The sequence below is a fragment of the Camelus dromedarius genome, chromosome 31 (assembly GCF_036321535.1).
Source record: "Camelus dromedarius isolate mCamDro1 chromosome 31, mCamDro1.pat, whole genome shotgun sequence".
Classification (NCBI taxonomy): Eukaryota; Metazoa; Chordata; class Mammalia; order Artiodactyla; family Camelidae; genus Camelus; species Camelus dromedarius.
In genome coordinates, this window is record NC_087466.1 from 18,722,196 (window position 1) to 18,741,050 (window position 18,855).

Here is an 18,855-nt window from a genome sequence, read left to right on the forward strand (position 1 = left end):
GCTTAAATAACCACAAGTATTAAAATAAGGAAATTTAACATTGATACTATGTTATTCATATTCAGTGTCCCCAGTTATCCTAAGGATGTCCTTTGTAGCTTTTTTTTGAAGGGAACCAAGATACACTCAAGGATCACACATTGCATTTAATTGTTGTGTCTCTTTAGTCTTCTTTTTACTCTAGGTGATTGCCTAGCTTCTGTGTGTGTGTTTCACAATAACAACCTTTTTGAAGAGTTCAGGCCAGTAGTTTTGAAGAATGTCCCTCAGTTTGGGTTTGTCTGTTTGTTTTTCATGATTGTATTCAGGGCAAACATGTTTGACCACTACATACGTGATGGTGTGGCCTTTTCAGTGCAAAATATTCCGGGGCACCTGTTAAGATCTTAAGTGTCACCATTAGGTTAAGCTGGGTTCAAATTTGGGCTGCTTACTTTGCTGGTTGGGCAAGTGGGTTATTGAGATGGTTTTCTCAGCTGTCAAGTGAGGGTAATAATCATCCTAGTTTTATGAGGTTGTTGAATTAATACATACAGGGCCCTTAGAACAGTGTGACACATTATAAGTATTTGATAAATTATTCATATTACTATTATTTTCATCAGTACTATTTCTACTAAAATTTATAGGGACCTTAATATGAGACAGACACTGAGCCCAGTACTCAATTCTTTACCCCTCCGGCACCTAGGGCAGTGTATGGCACAAAGGAGGCATTCAATATTTGTCAGTAAATGACAGCTCTATGAGATAGCTTGCTATCAATATCGAACCAACTTATAGATGAGGAAACTGAGGGTCAGAGAAGTGAAATAATTTATCTAAAGTCACTACTTGCAGTAGGGGCAAGAGCCTGGATTTGAACGAAGCTTGTAGGCTTTGTAAAATGGGGCATTAAGGAATCTGGATATGTTCTGTAAACCCTCAAGGGCTTTGAAAAGAGCTGAATTGGAGCACCATGCACAGTGCTCTCAGACATACATAGAGTAGGCGCTCAATAAATAGTTGCGAACGAACGAGGAAAGAAAATGAGTCAGCCAGGGAGAGTTCATCTTGCCTTGGTTGGAGTCAGCGCTAAGGTGGGGACCATGAATCCGTTCGTCCTCATACTGCCCTTTGCCGAGTCACCACAGGACCACGTGTTCCAGCAGGGTGGGGCTTCCGGTGACCACGCCCCAACAAACCACGCCCCTCGCTTTTCCTCGCGCCCGCGAATAGCCGGGGTGTTTTGGCCCGCTGGCGGAGCCGTAGCCACAGTTTCCTCGGGCGTCCGCAGCCGGGGACCCGGCTGTCCAGGATCCCGGGCCGAGATCCACGATGTCAGAGGAAGAAACTAGGCAGAGCGAAAGCTCCCCGGAAGCCAGTGGGGTGACTGTCAGCGACATCCAGGAGCTGATACGGCGCAAGGAGGAGATCGAGGCGCAGATCAAAGCCAATTATGACGTGCTGGAGAGCGTGAGTGTGGGCACGGGGCTCCGGGGCGGGCGTAGGGGGAGCCCCGAGGCCTCCTGACCGGGTATCCTCGGGCCCGGCGGGACTGGGAGGCCCGGACAGCCTCCGCTTGAGCTTTCGGCTGTGGGTCTCCCTCCCCAGGAGGACCAAGGCGCCGCAACTGCGGCCTCTGTCGGCAGCAGGCAGTGAGGCAAGTAATGTGAGTAACTAGAAATAACTGATACTCTAGCAAGCCTTTTTGGAGCCCTTGCTGGGTGCTGGGTGCTGTATTAAGCGTTTTACATCGATTAGCTCATTTAACCCTCGCAGCAGGCCTTTGAGGTGAGTTCTATTATTTCCTCCATTTTAGCGATGGGAAAACAGGGCATTACTTAAAGCTGACTTAGGTCACAGAGTTAATATGTTTGAACAGGCAGCATAATAATCACCATTATCAGTCCTTGATGAACGCTTACCATGTGTCCTGTGCTTTACTAACCCTTGTACGTCAGAGCTTCTTAAACTTTAATGTGTATGCAAATCACCTGGAGATTCAGTATGATGGGGGGCGGGGCGCGGGAGCAGATACTGCATTTCTGGCAAATTCCCAGCAATGCTGATGGCACTGGTCTAAGGACGCAGCTCTGAGTGACGCGAAAGGCTCATCATTATTCTTATCATAAAAGGAGGAAACTGAGGCCTAGAGAGATGCAAACCCTTGCCAAGCATCATGTTGCTGGGAAGTGGCAGTGATGGGGCTAGTTCCCAAGTCTGACTGGCTTCAAAACTGATACAGCTTTTCTTAAGCCACCTGGTTTAAACCCACAAATCGATTTGCAGAGGAAGAATAAATGAATTACATCCTATACAGGGCGGATGGAATGCACTTTAGGTGATGGGAGTAAGGTGTAGTATCCCACGGAGGCCAGGGTACCATTTTTCCAAATGCTGACTGTATGCCTGAAGGGTGCTGGTTTATATCTGTGTTGTATCAGGGAGTCCTCTCAACTACTCTGTGAAGTTGGTATGTTACCCTGAAGTTCAGAAAGGGGAAGTCACTTGCGCAAAGTCACAAAGTGGGATTCAGATCTCATGCCTGTCAAATCCAGAATCCGTGCTTTCAAGTGTTAGGCCAGCAGTTCCTCAAACTAGTTATTTTTCTGCTGCGGGCAGAATGCTATATCTGTACACCTCCTGTACTGTTATTCCCTTGATAGTTTTCTTTAAGTTGACTCACTTTTTTACTTAGATAATTTTATTTTAAAAGGGACTTTTATAACCCTGCAATGTATGAAAAAATGAGTATCTCTTTCCTTAAATATAAGGTTAAAGTGTATATCAATGTGATCCATCCAAATATGCCAACTGGTGACTGGATTAATAAAATATGGTCTATCCATACAATGGGATAGTATTCAATAAAAAGGAGTGAATTACTGACATGCTGCAGTGTGCATGAACCTTGAAAACATGATGCTAAGTGAAAAAAATTCATCACAGAAGACCACACATTTTATGATTCCATTTATATGAAATATCCAGAATAGGCAAATCCATAGACAGAAGGTAGGTTAGTGGTCGCCAGGGGCGGGGGAGAGGGGGGACTGGGAGTGACTGCTAATGGGTCTGGGGTTTCTTTTTAGAGGATGATGGAAATGTTTTTAAATTGATTGTGGTGATGGTTTCATAACTGTGAATATTCTAAAAACCACTGACTTGTGCACTTTAAATGGGTGGATTGTATGGTATGTGAATTATATCTCACTAAAGGCATTAAAAACAAAAAATAGAGAGACCCAGAGGTAATAAGTGATCTGGAGGTGATACAAAGACAAGTACCAAATGGAGACTTTCTTGTTGATTATTGAAAGGTTGAAGATAATTAGAAAGGGAATAAGTTTTTCAGACTAAGGGGTGCTTAATGCCCTGCGTGTAAGCTGCCTGTGGTGTGGGTCCCAACTTTGGAAAGCAGTGTCTGATGGGTATTGACTGGAGAGGGCCAATCAACTCTTAGTCCCTGTGGGAAGTCAGGAGGCAGATATGGGCACTTAGCCCCTGACACATTTGTACTGTATCTGTCGAGAGTCCTGTGTCTTAATGTAGGAGTATACTCCCTTGTGAGTATATGGGACCCCCTTCCCCAAACAGGAAACAGTAGGTGTAACTCAGAGGCTTTCAGAGAGAAAGGGAGAGAAGTGAATGGAATCCTTCCTTCTAGTACCTATGTACACAAGGCAGCTGGTCTCTGTGCTAATAATTACAGCCATTATTTCTTACTTTCTGTGTATATTAACTGCCTCCATAATGAATCACCACAGCTTGGTGGCTTAGAACAACAGAAACTTGCTCTCTCACAGTTACGGAGGCCAGAAGTCTGAGATCAAGGTGTTGGCAGGTTTGGTTCCTCTGAGGCTTTGAGAGGGAATCCATTCTGTGCCTCTGTCCTAGATTCTGGTGGCTGCTGGCCATCCTTGGGTTGTAACTGCATCACTCCAACCCTTCCTCTGCCTTCCCACGGCCTCCTCTCTGCATCTCTGTGTCTCAGACTTCCCTCTCCTTTCTCTTATGAGGATACCCATCATTGGGTTTAGGGCCCACCCTAAATCCTTGAGATCCATAACTTAATTATAGCTGCAAAAACCCTTTTTCCAAATAAGATCACATTCACAAGTTCTGGGGGTTAGGACCTGGGCATATCTTTTGGGGACCACTGTTCACCCCACTGTGAATGTGTCTGGCACTGTGCTAAGTACCCTACACAGGTCAACTCATAAATTCTCAGAACAGGTGGGAAGGGAGGTGAATGCCATTATTCCCATTTTATAATTGAGGAAGCTGAGGCCTAAAGAGGTGAAGGTCTTGACCAGGAGCACCCAGGTTGTACGTGGCAGAATTGAGGTTGAAATCAAAGGCTGACTGAAGGCACAGTCCCTGCGACATGTTGTGTGACATGTTTCATTGCTTCTGTGCACCACACTCTGACTTATGTTGGAAAAGACTTTAACATGTTAAAATCAATGTGTTATTTGGAATAGAGAATTTGTTCTCATGGTCAAAATTCAAAGTCTGCAAGAGGACATAAAGTGGATAGTCTCTCTCCCTCCTGCATCCCCCAGTTCCTCTCCCCAGGTGGCAGCTGGTGATATCGGTTTATCTTCCAGGGATGAAAAGCCTCTCTGAAGGCCCCTTTAGATCTCTTTTGATTTTCAGGAAAACCAAAGTCCTGCCTCAGCTGGGTGCTCTTTGGGGCTTTCACCCCCCTGCCACTTCCAAGGCCACCAGCCAGGTGTCAGCTGCCAGAGGGAAGGAGGATTTGGAGGAGTTGGGAAGAGGCTGACCTTGGGAGTGATGCTCAAAGGAGTCTTTAGTTTTATCTGCACTGCTCCAGCTTTAGAAAAGGAGAACTGATTTATGCATTTCTTGTTATTAACAGTCAGGTAAAAAAAATAGTGCCCCCTTCAGAGAGCAGTCGTGAGAGGATGAGGGAGAGGACCTGGTCTGTGCTAAGTGATCAACATATGGCAGGTGTCGTTACTGTCACCTCTGTTATGACCGCAAAGGAAAAGAGTCTGAGGGGAAAGAGGTCTTGAGGACTTGATACCTGTGAAATCTTTTTAACCTCATTTCTTCCCTCCAGCAAAAAGATGTGGGGATGAACGAGCCGCTGGTGGACCGCGAGGGCTACCCCCGGTCAGATGTGGACCTGTACCAAGTCCGAACTGCAAGGCACAACATCGTCTGTGAGTGACCCTCGCTGGGGACATCCCGCACTTCGCTGTAGGGGATGTTAAAGGCATGCAGTGAAATCACCAAGATTCCGTATTATCTGCTTCCCTCACCTCTGCCTTGATGGGATTATCTCATTGTCTCCATAGAGGGACCGAGAACTAAAGGAATGGGTTAGAACTCCAGGAGTCTATATTTATGGTTTCATTTTGTTTTTAAGAATTTTGCTTCATTGTGGGAAATATATTGCAATGACAACAGAAACCCAAGTCAAATATTGCTTACAATCCTAATCAAATAGGTTATGAGTTAGGAAATATATTTAGCTGTTAACAGTAGTGACTGACCACGGTCACTCAGACAGAGAAGAGTTCAGTCCCTCAGTAGAGACATTTGGAGATACGCAGTGCAGGGCTGGCCATCCCAGACCCAGCCTCTGCCATCCTTAGGAGACGTCGTCCATCTCCAGCATTACCATGTCCGTGTGCCAGGCGGGATAAAAGGGAAGGACGAAGGTAGGAAGGACAAAAATTCCTAGACCAGCTGGCACCCCTCCTTCTAAGGATCTGTGCTGCCTGCCCCACCCTCACGCCCTGCGTCAGTTTCTGCTTTCCCCTTGTAGGCTCATCTGCCTGGAAGAATGTTGGGGAACGTGCCCCACGATGGGCTTGTCACTGTCGTAAATTAAATCTCACTTATGTATGTGTGTATGTATATATAAATGTGCAGGTAGGTGTGTATGTATATATAAATGTGTATGCATGTGTGTATATATGTATGTGTATGTATGTATATATGTGTATGCATGGGTATATTATGTATATATGTGTATGTGTATATGTGTAGGTATGTGTATGTATGTATATATGTGTAGATATGTGTGTATGCATGTATACATGGGTATATGTATATATGTGTGTGTAGGTATGTGTACTTATGTGTATGTGTATGTGTGTGTGTATATATATGTTTGTAGGTGTATGTGTACTTGTATATGTATGTGTAGGTATGTGTGTGTATGTATATATGTGTGTGTAGGTGTATGTGTACTTATGTATATATGTGTAGGTAAGTGTGTATGTATTTATTATCAAGGAACAGAGAGAGAGTAGAGGTGGGCTAGTATATTTTAGTCTTCTTTTTCTGCTATAACAAATCATCACAGACTTAGTGGTTTAAAATGTCACAAATTTATTACCTTATAGTTCTGGGAGGTGAGACATCCATGTGGGTCTCACTGGGCTAAAATCAAGGTGTCACCAGGGCTCTGTTCCCTCTGGAGGCTCTAGGGAGGAACCCATTTCCTCGTCTTTTCCAGCTTCTGGAAGCTGCCCACATTCCTTGGCTTGCAGCTCCTTCCGTCTCCAGAGCCAGCAATCACATCTCTCCAGCATCTGCTTCTGTCATCACGTCCCTTTATCTCACTGTCCTGCCTCTCTTTCACTTGTGAAGACCCTTGTGATTACAGTGGGCCTGGCACTGGGATAGTCCAGGATAGTCTCCCTGTCTCAGGGCCGTTGACTTACCCACACCTGCAAAGCCCCCTTTGCCATGTGAAGTAGCATATTCACAGGTTCTGGGGATGAGGACGTGAATTAAGATTTGGGGCCATTTTTCACTCTGCCACAGGTGGGCGACCAGCAGTCCTACCATAGAGTCAGATTAGAAGGGAACTCGTTGCCCACATTTTCCCCTTAATGACTTCTGCTCTGCCTTTTGCACCTTGACTCCATCTGCAGCATGTTTTGGTATAAGGCCGGGCTTCTCAATGGGGGTACAAGTAACCCTGGGTTGGGACACAGCTTAAGATGCCAGAGGTTCCTCAGAGCCACAGTGTGATCATAGAACTTCTTAGAGCATCACTTTGAAGATTTCGGGAAAGGAAGCGTGCCATTTTAATATTAAAACAAATAGGAAGATACAGAGGAGGGAAAACCCATGTTAAGGCAATCAGACTAGAGGGAAATTTGGGGCTTTTGGCTACACCCTGTGACTCCCTAGGGATGCAGCCCACGTGCTTCCCAGTTAGGATTCTGGGGGAAAGCTGAGAAGCCCTAGCCCACAGTGTGAGGGTAGGCACTGACTTATTTTCTCCCAAATAGTTGGCCTAATGTTCCAACACCATTTATTAAATAGTCTGTTCTTTCTCCATTAATTTGAAATGCTAACAGTATTACATGGTAAATCTTTAGATATGCTTACATCTCTTTGTGGGTTTTTTGCCCTGTTCCATTAATCTATCTTTTTGGGTGCTCATATCACACCGTCTTAATGACTTTAATATACTTAAGAGTCTGGTTGAGCAGTTCGTTTTTATTGGTCTTGTTTTGGAAAACTATTGGCACAAATTTATCTCAAAAAGTAGACTTAATTTTTTGAGAACAGTTTTAGATTTATAGAAAAATTGGGAAAATAACCCAGAGAGGTCCCACATGCTTTATACCCATTTCCCCTGTTGTTAACGTCTTATATTAATGCATGCTGCATTTATTACAACTGCAAGTTTGTTTTTTGTGTGTGTACTTTGGAGATATTTTGTCTGGAAAAAAAATTTTGACCTGAAGTGAAAGGAGCAGAAACCAGGTCATGTAGCCTTGTGTGTCCACAGTCCCACAGTCCAGGGCACCTGGAAAGTCTGAAAGTCTGTGACCCAGGGATGCTAGACATGGACTGGTCTGCTCAGGCCTCTGAAGCTCCCCCCAGGGAACTGGCTTGAATGAGGCATGGAATCCAGAGCAGTAGAGGAAGGTGTTCTTAGGTTAAAAGAAAGTTATCAGGGGTGGGTGTAGCTCAGTGGTAGAGTGTGTGCTTAGCATGCACAAGGTCCTGGGTTCAATCCCCAGTACCTCCACTTAAAAATAAAATAAAATTAAAAATTAATTTAAAAAAATACATAAAGAACCCCCCCCCCAAAAAAAATCAAAATCCCAGCCAGCCTACTGGAGTGGCCTGCAGAGACCTTTCCTCAACCAGCACACGCTTTACAGCATTTCAGGTTAGCCATCAGTACTGAGAAAAAGCAGAGGATTTCACCCGCAAACTCCTCTAATTTCCAGCCTTTCTCCCTGTCACTGCTCCCAGACTGAACATCACCAGTAGGCTTGGCGTCATATTTTTTTCTAGAGGCACTAAGAGAAAAGTGGAAGCCTCCCTCCCCCACAACGGCTTCACTTGTTCGCATGACCCTCGTGCTCGCCCCTGGTCTGCATGTGAGTTTGTGGCCATGGGTTCAGCGGGACGAGTCCTTCCTTCTGCTCACCTTTCAGGTCTCAGCTGAAATGGTGCTGCCTTTGGGAGGCTGTCCCTGATCTCCTAGACTAGCAAGGCCAGGTCCCCTGGCAGGGTCAGCCCTCGTCACAGTCATCAGATGTCTTTGGAATTACTTGTCCCACAGCTGCTTTCCGTGCAAGACTGTAAGCGTCACGAGGGCAGCCCCTCTGTCCTGTTCACAGACGGGCCCTCGGCCTCTAGCCCAATGTCTGGCACGTAGTAAGTGCTCCTTGCATATTCAGTGAGTGAATGTGGGGGTCTCGCGTCCTCAGCTGTCCTCCTTGGCCCCTGATATGGTGCTCTCCTCCCAGGTTTGCAGAACGATCACAAGGCGGTGATGAAGCAGGTGGAGGAGGCCCTGCACCAGCTGCATGCTCGTGACAAGGAGAAGCAGGCCCGGGACCTGGCTGAGGCCCACAGGGAGGCCACGAACCACGGCCAGAGCCAGGGCCTCAGCCCTTCTCAGGCCTTCGCCAAAGTCAACAGCATCAGCCCCGGCTCCCCGGCCAGCATCGCAGTAAGCCTGGCTGGCCGCCTAAGGCCACACCCAGAGGGCCTTGGGGCAGGGCTGCAGGCCGTGGGGGTGGGGGTCGGGGGGACTGTGGGCAAGCAGAGCCGCTCTCTTTCTCACTCATGCGGCAGATGCTGATGGAGGCCTGCTGGCAGCCCAGCCGCGCGCTGGGAACAGAGTTTCAGGGGGGCGTCGGCCCCTGCTGCCCACTGAGCTGGCCGGGGGTGGGGGGACCAGGGACACAAGGTAGAAGGTGATAAATGTCCCAAGGGGAAAAGAAGATCTCTTCTTGGGGCTGATTTTAGTTGGATGTTGAAAATAGACACGAGAGTGACAGCGATGGATGCCACTTCTCGAGCCCTTGCTTTGCACCACGTGTCCTGACTCACGTAGCACACCTGTGGTGTGTTCTAGAAAGTTTTAACATGTTTATTGGACTGTCACTCACATACCATAACTTTTACCCATTTAAAGTGCCTATATGATTCAGTGGCTTTTAGTGTAGTCAGTCAATTTTAGAATCCTTTCATGATCCTGGAAAGAACTGTGCCGACTAGCTGTTACCCTCAACCCCCTGTCCTCCCCCCACCCCTGGCAACCACCATCTGCTTTCTGTCTCTATGAATTTGCTTATTTTGGACAGTTCATATATATGCAAATGGAATCATACACTATGTGCTCCTTTTTAGCATCATGTTTTCAAGGTCCATTTCCATGTTGGAGCACGTATCTCTCTACTCCCTTCCTTTTTACCACTGAGTCATAATGTGCTGTGTGGATAGACCACATTTTGTTTCTCTATTCATCAGTTTATTTCCATTTCTTGGCTATTACGAATAATGCTACTGTGAACACCATGTGCGCGTTTTTATGTGGCCCTCCATTTAATAATTAGCCACCTTCTGGGGTAGGTACTACTCTCTCCCGTTTCACCCATGAGAAAAGCCTCCAAGACCTGAAGGGACTTGTGCCAGGACACAGAGCTTCCAGAAGGTGGAACTGGTCCTGCTAGTCCACTTTAGTGATCACGAGACTGTAGGTCACATACAAGCTCCGTTTATTCACCACTGTGTTCACAGCTTCAGCACTGTGCTGTCGTCAGCCCGTGACAAATATTTGTTGAAGGGATGAATGGTGATATGCGTTCTTAGAATTGAAAGGTCACTCTAGTTCTGGGTCAGCATTGCGCCTGTGGCTGCTTGCTTGGGGGGGTGTCTAAGGAAAACATGTTTAAATTCTGACCCCTGAACAAAATAGGCCAGACTGGCCTGCCTCTTCTTGCCCCTGAACCTGGGTCAGGACCCCAGAGGGCAGTGTTTGGCTTTTCTGCACGTTCCTTGGCCTCCACAGCAGCCAGCTTTCATCAGATAGCTTTTATCAGCCATTGGGCCGACCTGCCCCTGGAGGAACCCCTGGAGGAGGTGGCCCAGTTATCTCCTGGCCCCTCCTGCACGAGGTAGGTAAATCCCAACCTCTTTGCTTCGTGCCTGCCGTTCTCCCCTGTAGAAAACATGCTCTTGACCTTGACATTAAATTGTGTGGGAGGGTAAAAAATACCGGCAGCACGTTTACCCTCTAGCCTGGTTTTCTGTTTTCTCTTCTCTCTTTAGGGTCTGCAAGTGGATGATGAGATTGTGGAGTTTGGCTCTGTAAACACCCAGAACTTCCAGTCGCTGCATAACATTGGCAGTGTGGTCCAGCACAGTGAGGGGGTGAGTTAGGGTGATGTGGCATTGGGCCAGTAACCCTGGAATTGCCAGGGCTGGGAAACCTTGCCAGGGCCTTTACTGCTGCCCTCAGGGTGCTGTTACTCAGGCACAGTCCCCGCTCAGGGCCTTTGCATTTGCTGTTCCCTTTGCCTAGAATGCTTGTCCCCCCACCCCCTCTTATTTTCTTCATCTTCTTCCCTCACCCTCTCATCCTCCTTCCCTTCTTCATCTTGTACAAACGCTACCTTCTCAGTGAGGCCTTTGTGGCCACTGTATCTAAAACACCCCTCTCCTGCTTCCTATGCCTGTTTGCATTTAATAAGGTTTCTTAGAAATCTTTTCCTCTGGGTACATCCCTTGCTCTTTTTTTTTACTGCTGCATAGTACTCCGCTGTGTGAATGGGCTGCAGTTTGTCCACCCATTGCCTTATCCCTGAACATCTTAGTCATCTCCTGTTGTATCCCAGTGTGAACAGTTGTGCACACTTGTTCACAGCTGTGCATACCTGTGGGTTCTTCTCAGAGTAGATACCAGAAAGTAGAATTATAGGCTCTAAGCAAATGCATACTTAAAATTTTAATAGGTAATTTGAAAAAGTTACCCTGACCAACCGTATGTGAGTACAGTCGTCCCTCGGTATCCATGCAGGACTGGTTCCAGGACCACCGCAGACACCAAAATCTGCAGATGCTCAGGTCCCACGGTTGGCTCTCCGTATCTGCAGTTCTGCATCCGCGGGTTCAAGCAACCGCGGATCATGCAGCACTGTATTTATTGAAAAAAAATTCATGTATAAATGAACCGAAGCTGTTGAAACCCATGCTGTTCAAGGGTCGGCTGTATCATATCATCAGTAGTACTCTTTTATTAGTGATCTTTTAATAGCTTTCCGGAAATTGCATCTTGTTTTACTTGGCATTTTCCTGGTTACCAGTGAGGTTGAGTATCTTTTTTTATATGTTCATTAATGTTTATATTTTTATTTCTATGAATTGTCTCTGAATTTTTTTAATGGATAGTCATTTATTAAAAAGCAGTTTACTCTGGAAAAAATAAAAAAGGAACTACAAAGAATATTATGTATTAAGTTCAAATCCTAGTATTTAAATTTCTCTGAAGCAATTTATGCTTCAGTAATTAAAAGAGAGAAGAGATGAAGAGTTAATAAGATGAAGAATTATCTGTGAATCTTTTTTTTATTGGGTTATTTGTCCTTTTTAAAACTGATTTACAGGAACTCTTTCTATGTCTGAGATATTAAACCTTTGCCTGTTTACATATTGTGTATGTTTCTCCTGATTAGATCCTTTTAATTTTGTTTATGGTAACTTTGATTACTTGAAAGGTTTTTTTTTTTTCGTTCAGTTGGATATTCATTTTGTTGAATTAACATTACAGGGCTCTTCAGTGCCAAAACCGTACCTGAGAATTTAAATGAAGAAATATGGTGCAATGCGTGGTAGTATAGTGATGTTCAAACAGCAGTAGGTTAGAACTTGATTTGTGTGCATTTTGATAATTTCATTCCTTAAAGATATAATAAAAGATGAAATTCAAAATTGGCTGCAGTCTTCCAGTTTCTGGCAGACTATGCTGTTAAAAACATTTCTACCTAATCATTTCGGTTTGTTTCTCAGTAATGTAACCCCAGCAAAACTTTTTTTTGGCAAAGATCCATATTTTGCAGGAGAAATATGGGGCTCAAAGTAAAGTTTTTGGTTCCCAAATGAATCTTCAGATCAACCAACAATTCTTGGTTTGTCTTGCGCCCAGTCAACCCTGTCTTGGCCGCACTGCTCATCCACGTGGAACTCATCAGAAGGCAGGCAGTGGGCCGAGAAACAGCTGGCTGGTGCCTGCGCCCCTGCTAGAGGTCGGGCCTTCAATTCCACACCGACTGACACCGTCATCAAATTTGTGCTCGTGTGGACAAGTTTAAAATTTGTATTTTGTCAGATACGTCAGTTTTTTGCTTTATGGCTTTGGCATTTTGTGTCTACTTAAAGAAATTCTTCTAGTACTTTAATTGTTTTGTCTTTAGCTTTTCTTTAATCCATCTGGAATGTGTCTTTTATTTTTATTTTTTATAAGTTTAATTGAGTTCACATACCTTACAGTTCACCCACTTAAAGTGCATAATCCAGTCATTTTTAGTATATTCATAGAGTTGTGCCTCCATCACCACAGTCAATTGTGGAACATTTTCATCACCCCCAGAAGAAGCCTTGTACCCGTTAGCAGTCACTCCCCATGCCCCCGTGTACACCAACCTCTGGCAGCCACTAAACTGCTTTCTGTCTCTATGGACTTGCTTATTCTGGACATTTCATATAAATGGGATCATACAGCATGTGATATTTTGTGACTACTCTCACTTAGCATTGTGTTTTCAAGGTTCATCCATGTTGGAGCACATATCAACACTTCATGCCTGTTTGTGACCAAATAACATCCCATTGTATGGATGAACCGCGTAAACCACGTTCTATTTATCTGTTTATCATTGATGAATATTTAGGTTGTATCCACTTTCTGGCTATTATTATAGAATAGTAACTGTAATAGAATAATACTTCTGTGAACATTCTGTATAAGTTTTTGTGTAGACATATGTTTTCATTTCTCTTGAGTTCATGGCTCACCTGAAATTAACTTTTGTGGATGGCGTGAAGCAGGGCACCAAACTTAATTTTTTTCCCCAAATGGATAGTATTAGTCCCAGTAACATTTACTGAAGAGTTAGTTCTTTACCCGCTCATTTTTATCGCCACTTCTGTTACATGATTCTGATATGTGGGAACGTTTATTCCATGGCCTTGGTCTGGTCTGAGCCTTTCTGCGTTTCCCTGGAACAAATCCGTTTGTTCCTGGCCTGTTTCCTTTTAACCCCTTGCCATATAGCACCTTGTATGTCTACTGGTGAGTGGAAAAATCACCCCAAAACTTCAGCAGCTTAAAACAACGAACATTTATTGTTGCTCACAGTTTCTGAGGGTCCGGCACTCAGGAGTTGTGTAGCTGGGTGGTTTTGGTCAGGGTCTCTCATGAGGTTGTGGTCAAGATGTAATCAGAGGCTGCAGTCATCTGAGAGCTTGACTGAGGTTAGAAAATCTGTTTCCAAGATGCTTTACTCACAGGGAGGCTTCAGTCCTTCATCACGCTGGGCCTCTCCACGGGGCTGCTGCTCGGTGGCGGCGGGGCCCCCCAGGGTGGGGGATCCATGGGGAAGCAGAGCGGAGGCAGCAGCGCCTTCTCCGGCTCCGTCTCTGAAGCTTCACACTGTCACTTCCACTTGATTCCACTCCTTAGAAACACCTCACTAAGCGCAGCCTACACTCAAAGGGAAGGGAATTTGACTTCAACTCTTGAAGGAAGCAGTATCTCAGCATTTGTGGACATAACCTAAACCACAACACAGGGTTTGTATTTTCTCCAGTTACTCAGCTACGACTTGTCCAGTTTCTCTAAGCTTTTCATTTTCTCTGCCGCCTCTCATCTTTGCAGTCTCCTTTCCCATTTTACTTATTTATCCTTGGGGCGTTGTATCCTTGTTACTGCTTTACTGTTCTGTCATCACTTTCATGAGGTTTTGAGAGGTGGTGCAGATGTGGGTTCGTTCTGTTATGTTTACCCAAAGTCTGTTTTTCATTCCTTCCCCACCTCCTGCGCCCCCGCCCCAACCCCAGCTTGCTAGTGTGTTACAGTTTACTCATGTCTCTTGGGTGGCTTGCTGCACATACTTTTACACTTTGTAATTGTCTGAGCTTGTTCTTACTGGTTTGTTTTGTAAATATGTTTTTTTTTTTTTTTCTGGAAGAGGTAACACATACACATGGTCAAAACAGAACTCAGAGAACATTAACAATGAAAAATCTCCCTCTCCGAGTCCATTTCCTCTCCTCCAAAGGCAGCCACTTTCTAGCCATGTGTCCTTCCAGGGACAGTCCATTCACACATCAGCAGACAAAGCTACTGGTTGCTTTTATTAAAGTATAATTTACCTACAGCAAAATTCACCCTTTGCAGTGGACGGTACTGTGAATTTTGACAACTGTGTATAGTTATATAAATGTCACCAAATGAAGATACAGGGCAGTTCCACCACCCAAAATGGCCTCATCCTTTTATAGTTAACTTCTCTCCTTCCTGTCCTCGTTCCTCCAAAAAACCCCACTGATCTCTGCCCATCCCTTTAGCTTCTTTTCCAGAATGTTCTGTAAGTGGAACTGCACAAAATAAAGCCCTTTAAGTCTGGCTTCTTTCACTCAGTGTCATTCATCTGAGGTTCTTACGCATCGTCAGGTGCATCTTTAGGTCATCCCTTTTCATGGCTGCGTAGTGCTCCACGGTTCAGTGAACTCCAGATCGTTTATCCATTTACCAGTAAGGGATGTTTAGGTTCTTTCCAGTTTTTGGTGATTACTCATAATAGCTACTGGGTTTTAATCTGTCTTTTCTAGTTAAATATATTCTTAGGCTCCTTAGGGTCTAGAAATCCCTTTTTAAAAAATTGAGGTATAATTGACATATTAGTCGCAGGTGTACAATGAAATGATTCAATATTTGTATATATTGCGAAATCATTGCCACAGTAAGTCTAGTTTAACGTCTGTCAACATCCATAGTTAGAGAATTTCTTTTTCATGTGATAAGCGCTTGTAAAATTTACTCCCTTAGCAATTTACTCCCTTAGCTATGCAATAGAGTATTATGTACTATAATGTACACATGGTGACTGTAGTTAATAATACTGTATAAGTCTTTCTTTACAAAAGTAGTTATTGAACATTTTTGAGTAACAGAACCTTTTCTTCAAATGAAATTTCCTGGGGAATTCCAATATATCAAACAAACAAAAGCTACGGTGCTGGGATGGGCTGGAGGGGGTGGGGAGAACTTCACCCTCTCAGGGCCCTGGGTCCTTCTGGAACTCTTTGGGCTTATACCCAGATGTTTAATTACATGTTTAAATGGTAATTGTATTTTCTATTTTTAAAGGAATAGCCATACTGTTTTCCACAGTGGCTGCACCATTTTACATTCCCATCAGCAGTGTACAAGGGTTACAATTTCTCCACATCCTTCCCAACTCCTGTTATTTTCTGGGTTTTTTTTTGTTTTTGTTTTTGTTTTTTTTTTTGATAGTAGCCATCCTAATGGGTGTGAGGTGATATCTCATTTAGTTTTAATTTGCATTTCTTTTCACATGCTTATTGGTTCATTTGTACATCTTTCTTGGAGAAATGTCTATTTAAGTTCTTTGCTTATTTTTTAATTGGGTTGTTTTGTTGTTATTGTTGAGTTGTAGGAGCTCTTTATATATTCTGGATATTAATCCCTTATCAAATATATGATTTGCAAATATTTCCTCCCATTCTGGTTGGTGGGTTGCTTTTCACTTTGTTGACAGTGTCCTTTGAAGTACAAAAGTTTTTAAATTTTAATTTGTAATTTTTATCTTGTTTTAAGTTGTAATTTTCTTTGGTATGTATTGTACCTACTTGACTTTTTAAATTAAAGTAATACATACACATAGTAAAAAACAATTAATGGTACAGAAAGATATAAGAGTAAATGTCTTCTTTTACTCCAACTGCTAGTGCTTCTTTCTGGAAGTAACCACTGTTAACAGTTTATCTTCCAGAAAACTTTGTATGCATCAAGCAACACATATGTCTGTTTATTTATTGATTGATTGAATTTTTAGAGTTTTTGTTTCTTTTTAATTTTTACTTTTATTTTTAAAGTATTATTATTTTTTGAAGCATAGTTGATTTATAACACATATGTCCTTTTAGGACATACAGTCAAATGGGTTTATACTTGGCTGGTTTTGTTTTGTTTCGTTTTTACTAAAACTGCTTATTCACCATACTATATTTGAACAATACTTTACTGAGGGATATTTTGGGTGTTTTCAGTTTCTGAATTTATAAACAGTCCTGGAATGAACTTTGTTCATATATCATCTTGTACTTTTGCAAAGTGTCTCTTGTATGCACCTTTTAAAGATTTGTTGTTGTTGTTGAGGGGAGATGTGTTTCTCCAGGAAGACAGTACAAATTTCTAGCCCCACTGGCTGCCCACGAGTGCCAGATCCCCCACGTTCTCAACACTGTACGAATTATGCTTGAAATAAGCATCTTTATCAATCTGGTGGGCAAAAAACAGCCTCCTCCTAGCCTGAATCTCTGAGCGCTGATGAGGTTGAACATAAAATGAGCTTATTTTCCTTTCAGAAGCCCCTGAATGTGACAGTGATCCGCAGAGGGGAGAAACACCAGCTCAGACTCGTGCCAACACGCTGGGCAGGGAAAGGGCTGCTGGGGTAAAGTATCCGTGCCTGTTCGTTCACACTGCCGCGTCCATCCGTGCGTGTCAGACGTAAAGCTGCGGGGAGGAGGCGGGGTCGTGGGGAAATGATGGCAGTTTCCAGATTGCCTGCAGAAACTCATGATGAATCCTTGTGGTAGGAATGAGACTGCAGGTATGGAGGTGGAGGGAGCCCTGGTCACTCTGGTTCCTTGATTAACTGGGCATTTGCTTTAAAAGAATGGAAGCATGTAGTTGAAAAGCTCAGAAGGGCTCACTTCTGACCTTCCTGAATGGAGCCATCAAACTTACACTGTTCCTTTTCTTTTTTTCTTCCAGCTGCAACATTATTCCTTTGCAAAGATGATTGTCTTTGGGGAACAGTAACAGGAAAGCATCTTCCCTTGCCCTGGACTTGGGTCAAGTGGGGATTTCCTCCTTCTCTTCTCTCCCTGAAGCTTAAGGATCTGGAAGAGGCTGGAAGCCTGAACGTCTTGGATGTGGAACGCTGTGGCCTCCCAATGTCATCTCTCAGGATTAAGGCATTGTTAAAAACTTGATTTGTGTTTAGCATCTTTTGCAAATTAGGGCCATGGCCATAAATGGGAATCCTCTGGATCGTGAGCAAGTGGGCGGGTATTATTATGGCAGGTACCAATATGACTTTATTCTTCTGGAAATTTTGTTCTTTTCCCAAATAAACACAGTTTTACAGAGCTGATATGACCATGTTATCACCCCAGTTGGATTTCCTATGAACCTCTCAAACCAGTGCTCGGGCGGGAGTTAGATCATCCTCATAGAAAGTTGGGCAGGACAAACCAACAGTTGTGCTGAAGTCAGGATTTGACCAGCATCATCTCAGGAACATCATCCTTTAGTGAATGGGGTTTCCAGACGCTCAAGCTGCACCATCTGCTTCTGCACTGCAGCACTGCTGTTCTGGATACAGAAATTGCAACCTCAGCAGTGGGACCTCTAGGGCCACAATTTCTCCCTTTAAGAACAGGTTGAAAGCCAGGAGGCACCCCTGGTAGCCCAGTATGGTGGCGGCTTCCTCTTCTGTAATCCACCAGAGGGCAGCAAGCTCCCTTCACTTCTGGAATAAAAGACCCTGCAAATTAGCTTCTAATTTGACTTTATGATGGAACCTCCTCGCCATGCCCTCAGATCAGCACTATTTTGTAGACTGCTAAGATGTGTTGACATTGCTGAGGGGAACCAGCAGTGTGTGCAGACCTGTCTTCTTAAAAATGTTGATTCCTCCTTCCTTTTATTTTCTCTCTTTAATGTGGCAGAATGAGTTTCAGTGATTCCTGGTGACTCAGTGTCTCTCTTTCTCTCCTCACTATCACGGTGTTTAATAGTTCTTGCAAACCCCTTTCTGTTTCAGAGGATGTCTGGCACATTCTGGTGAGGCATGCTTGAGTTTCTGGGGACTGGATTTGCTTGGGTTGGGTGCAGATGCCAGCTTGCCCTGACAGGAGTCAGTACTAGGGTGTGCTTCCAGCCATGGGTTCTCATGCTCAATTGGAAAGCCTTCCTGTTGAGTGTCGTTCCCCAAACTTTGTACTCCAGCGGAACATCCACATGTATCTCTCCTCTTGTAGCCACAACGTGCTGTGTTTACCAATGTTTGCTGTTTAAATTGTTTGTTCTAATTCCAGGTGTTTTCTAGTCACTTTTTGTAAGCCCTAGACTATAATAAACACATCTCGTCCTATCCAGTAGTCTTTTTTTTTTTTTTTTTTTTGAGATGTATGCATATGAATCAGCCAGCACTGGGTACAAGGGTGGGGATGGGAAGAATCACTCACATTCTCCTAAACTGACAGCAGCTGAGTCTTCTGTATCAGTGCCTTTGGCTGGATTCCTGCGAGTCTCCTTTCGGAAAC

At 44.1% G+C, this 18,855-nt stretch overlaps 1 protein-coding gene across 3 annotated transcripts; it reads left to right on the forward strand.

The window, feature by feature from the left end:
- The first annotated feature begins 1,199 nt into the window (after positions 1-1,199).
- PSMD9 (proteasome 26S subunit, non-ATPase 9) lies at positions 1,200-18,683 on the forward strand. Of its 3 annotated transcripts, XM_010995895.3 has the most exons (6): positions 1,201-1,455; positions 5,069-5,171; positions 8,739-8,944; positions 10,549-10,650; positions 16,888-16,976; positions 17,300-18,683. In XM_010995895.3, the coding sequence occupies exons 1-6, from the start codon at positions 1,318-1,320 to the stop codon at positions 17,325-17,327; spliced, it is 666 nt and encodes a 221-aa protein (XP_010994197.1). In that variant the 5' UTR covers positions 1,201-1,317; the 3' UTR covers positions 17,328-18,683. The 3 variants fall into 3 exon arrangements, with proteins under 3 accessions (XP_031298488.2, XP_010994197.1, XP_031298490.1); XM_031442628.2 differs by lacking the exons at positions 16,888-16,976; positions 17,300-18,683 and adding an exon at positions 12,422-14,458 and having other exon boundaries at positions 1,200-1,455; XM_031442630.2 differs by lacking the exons at positions 16,888-16,976; positions 17,300-18,683 and adding an exon at positions 11,232-12,210 and having other exon boundaries at positions 1,207-1,455.
- Positions 18,684-18,855: the final 172 nt, after the last annotated feature.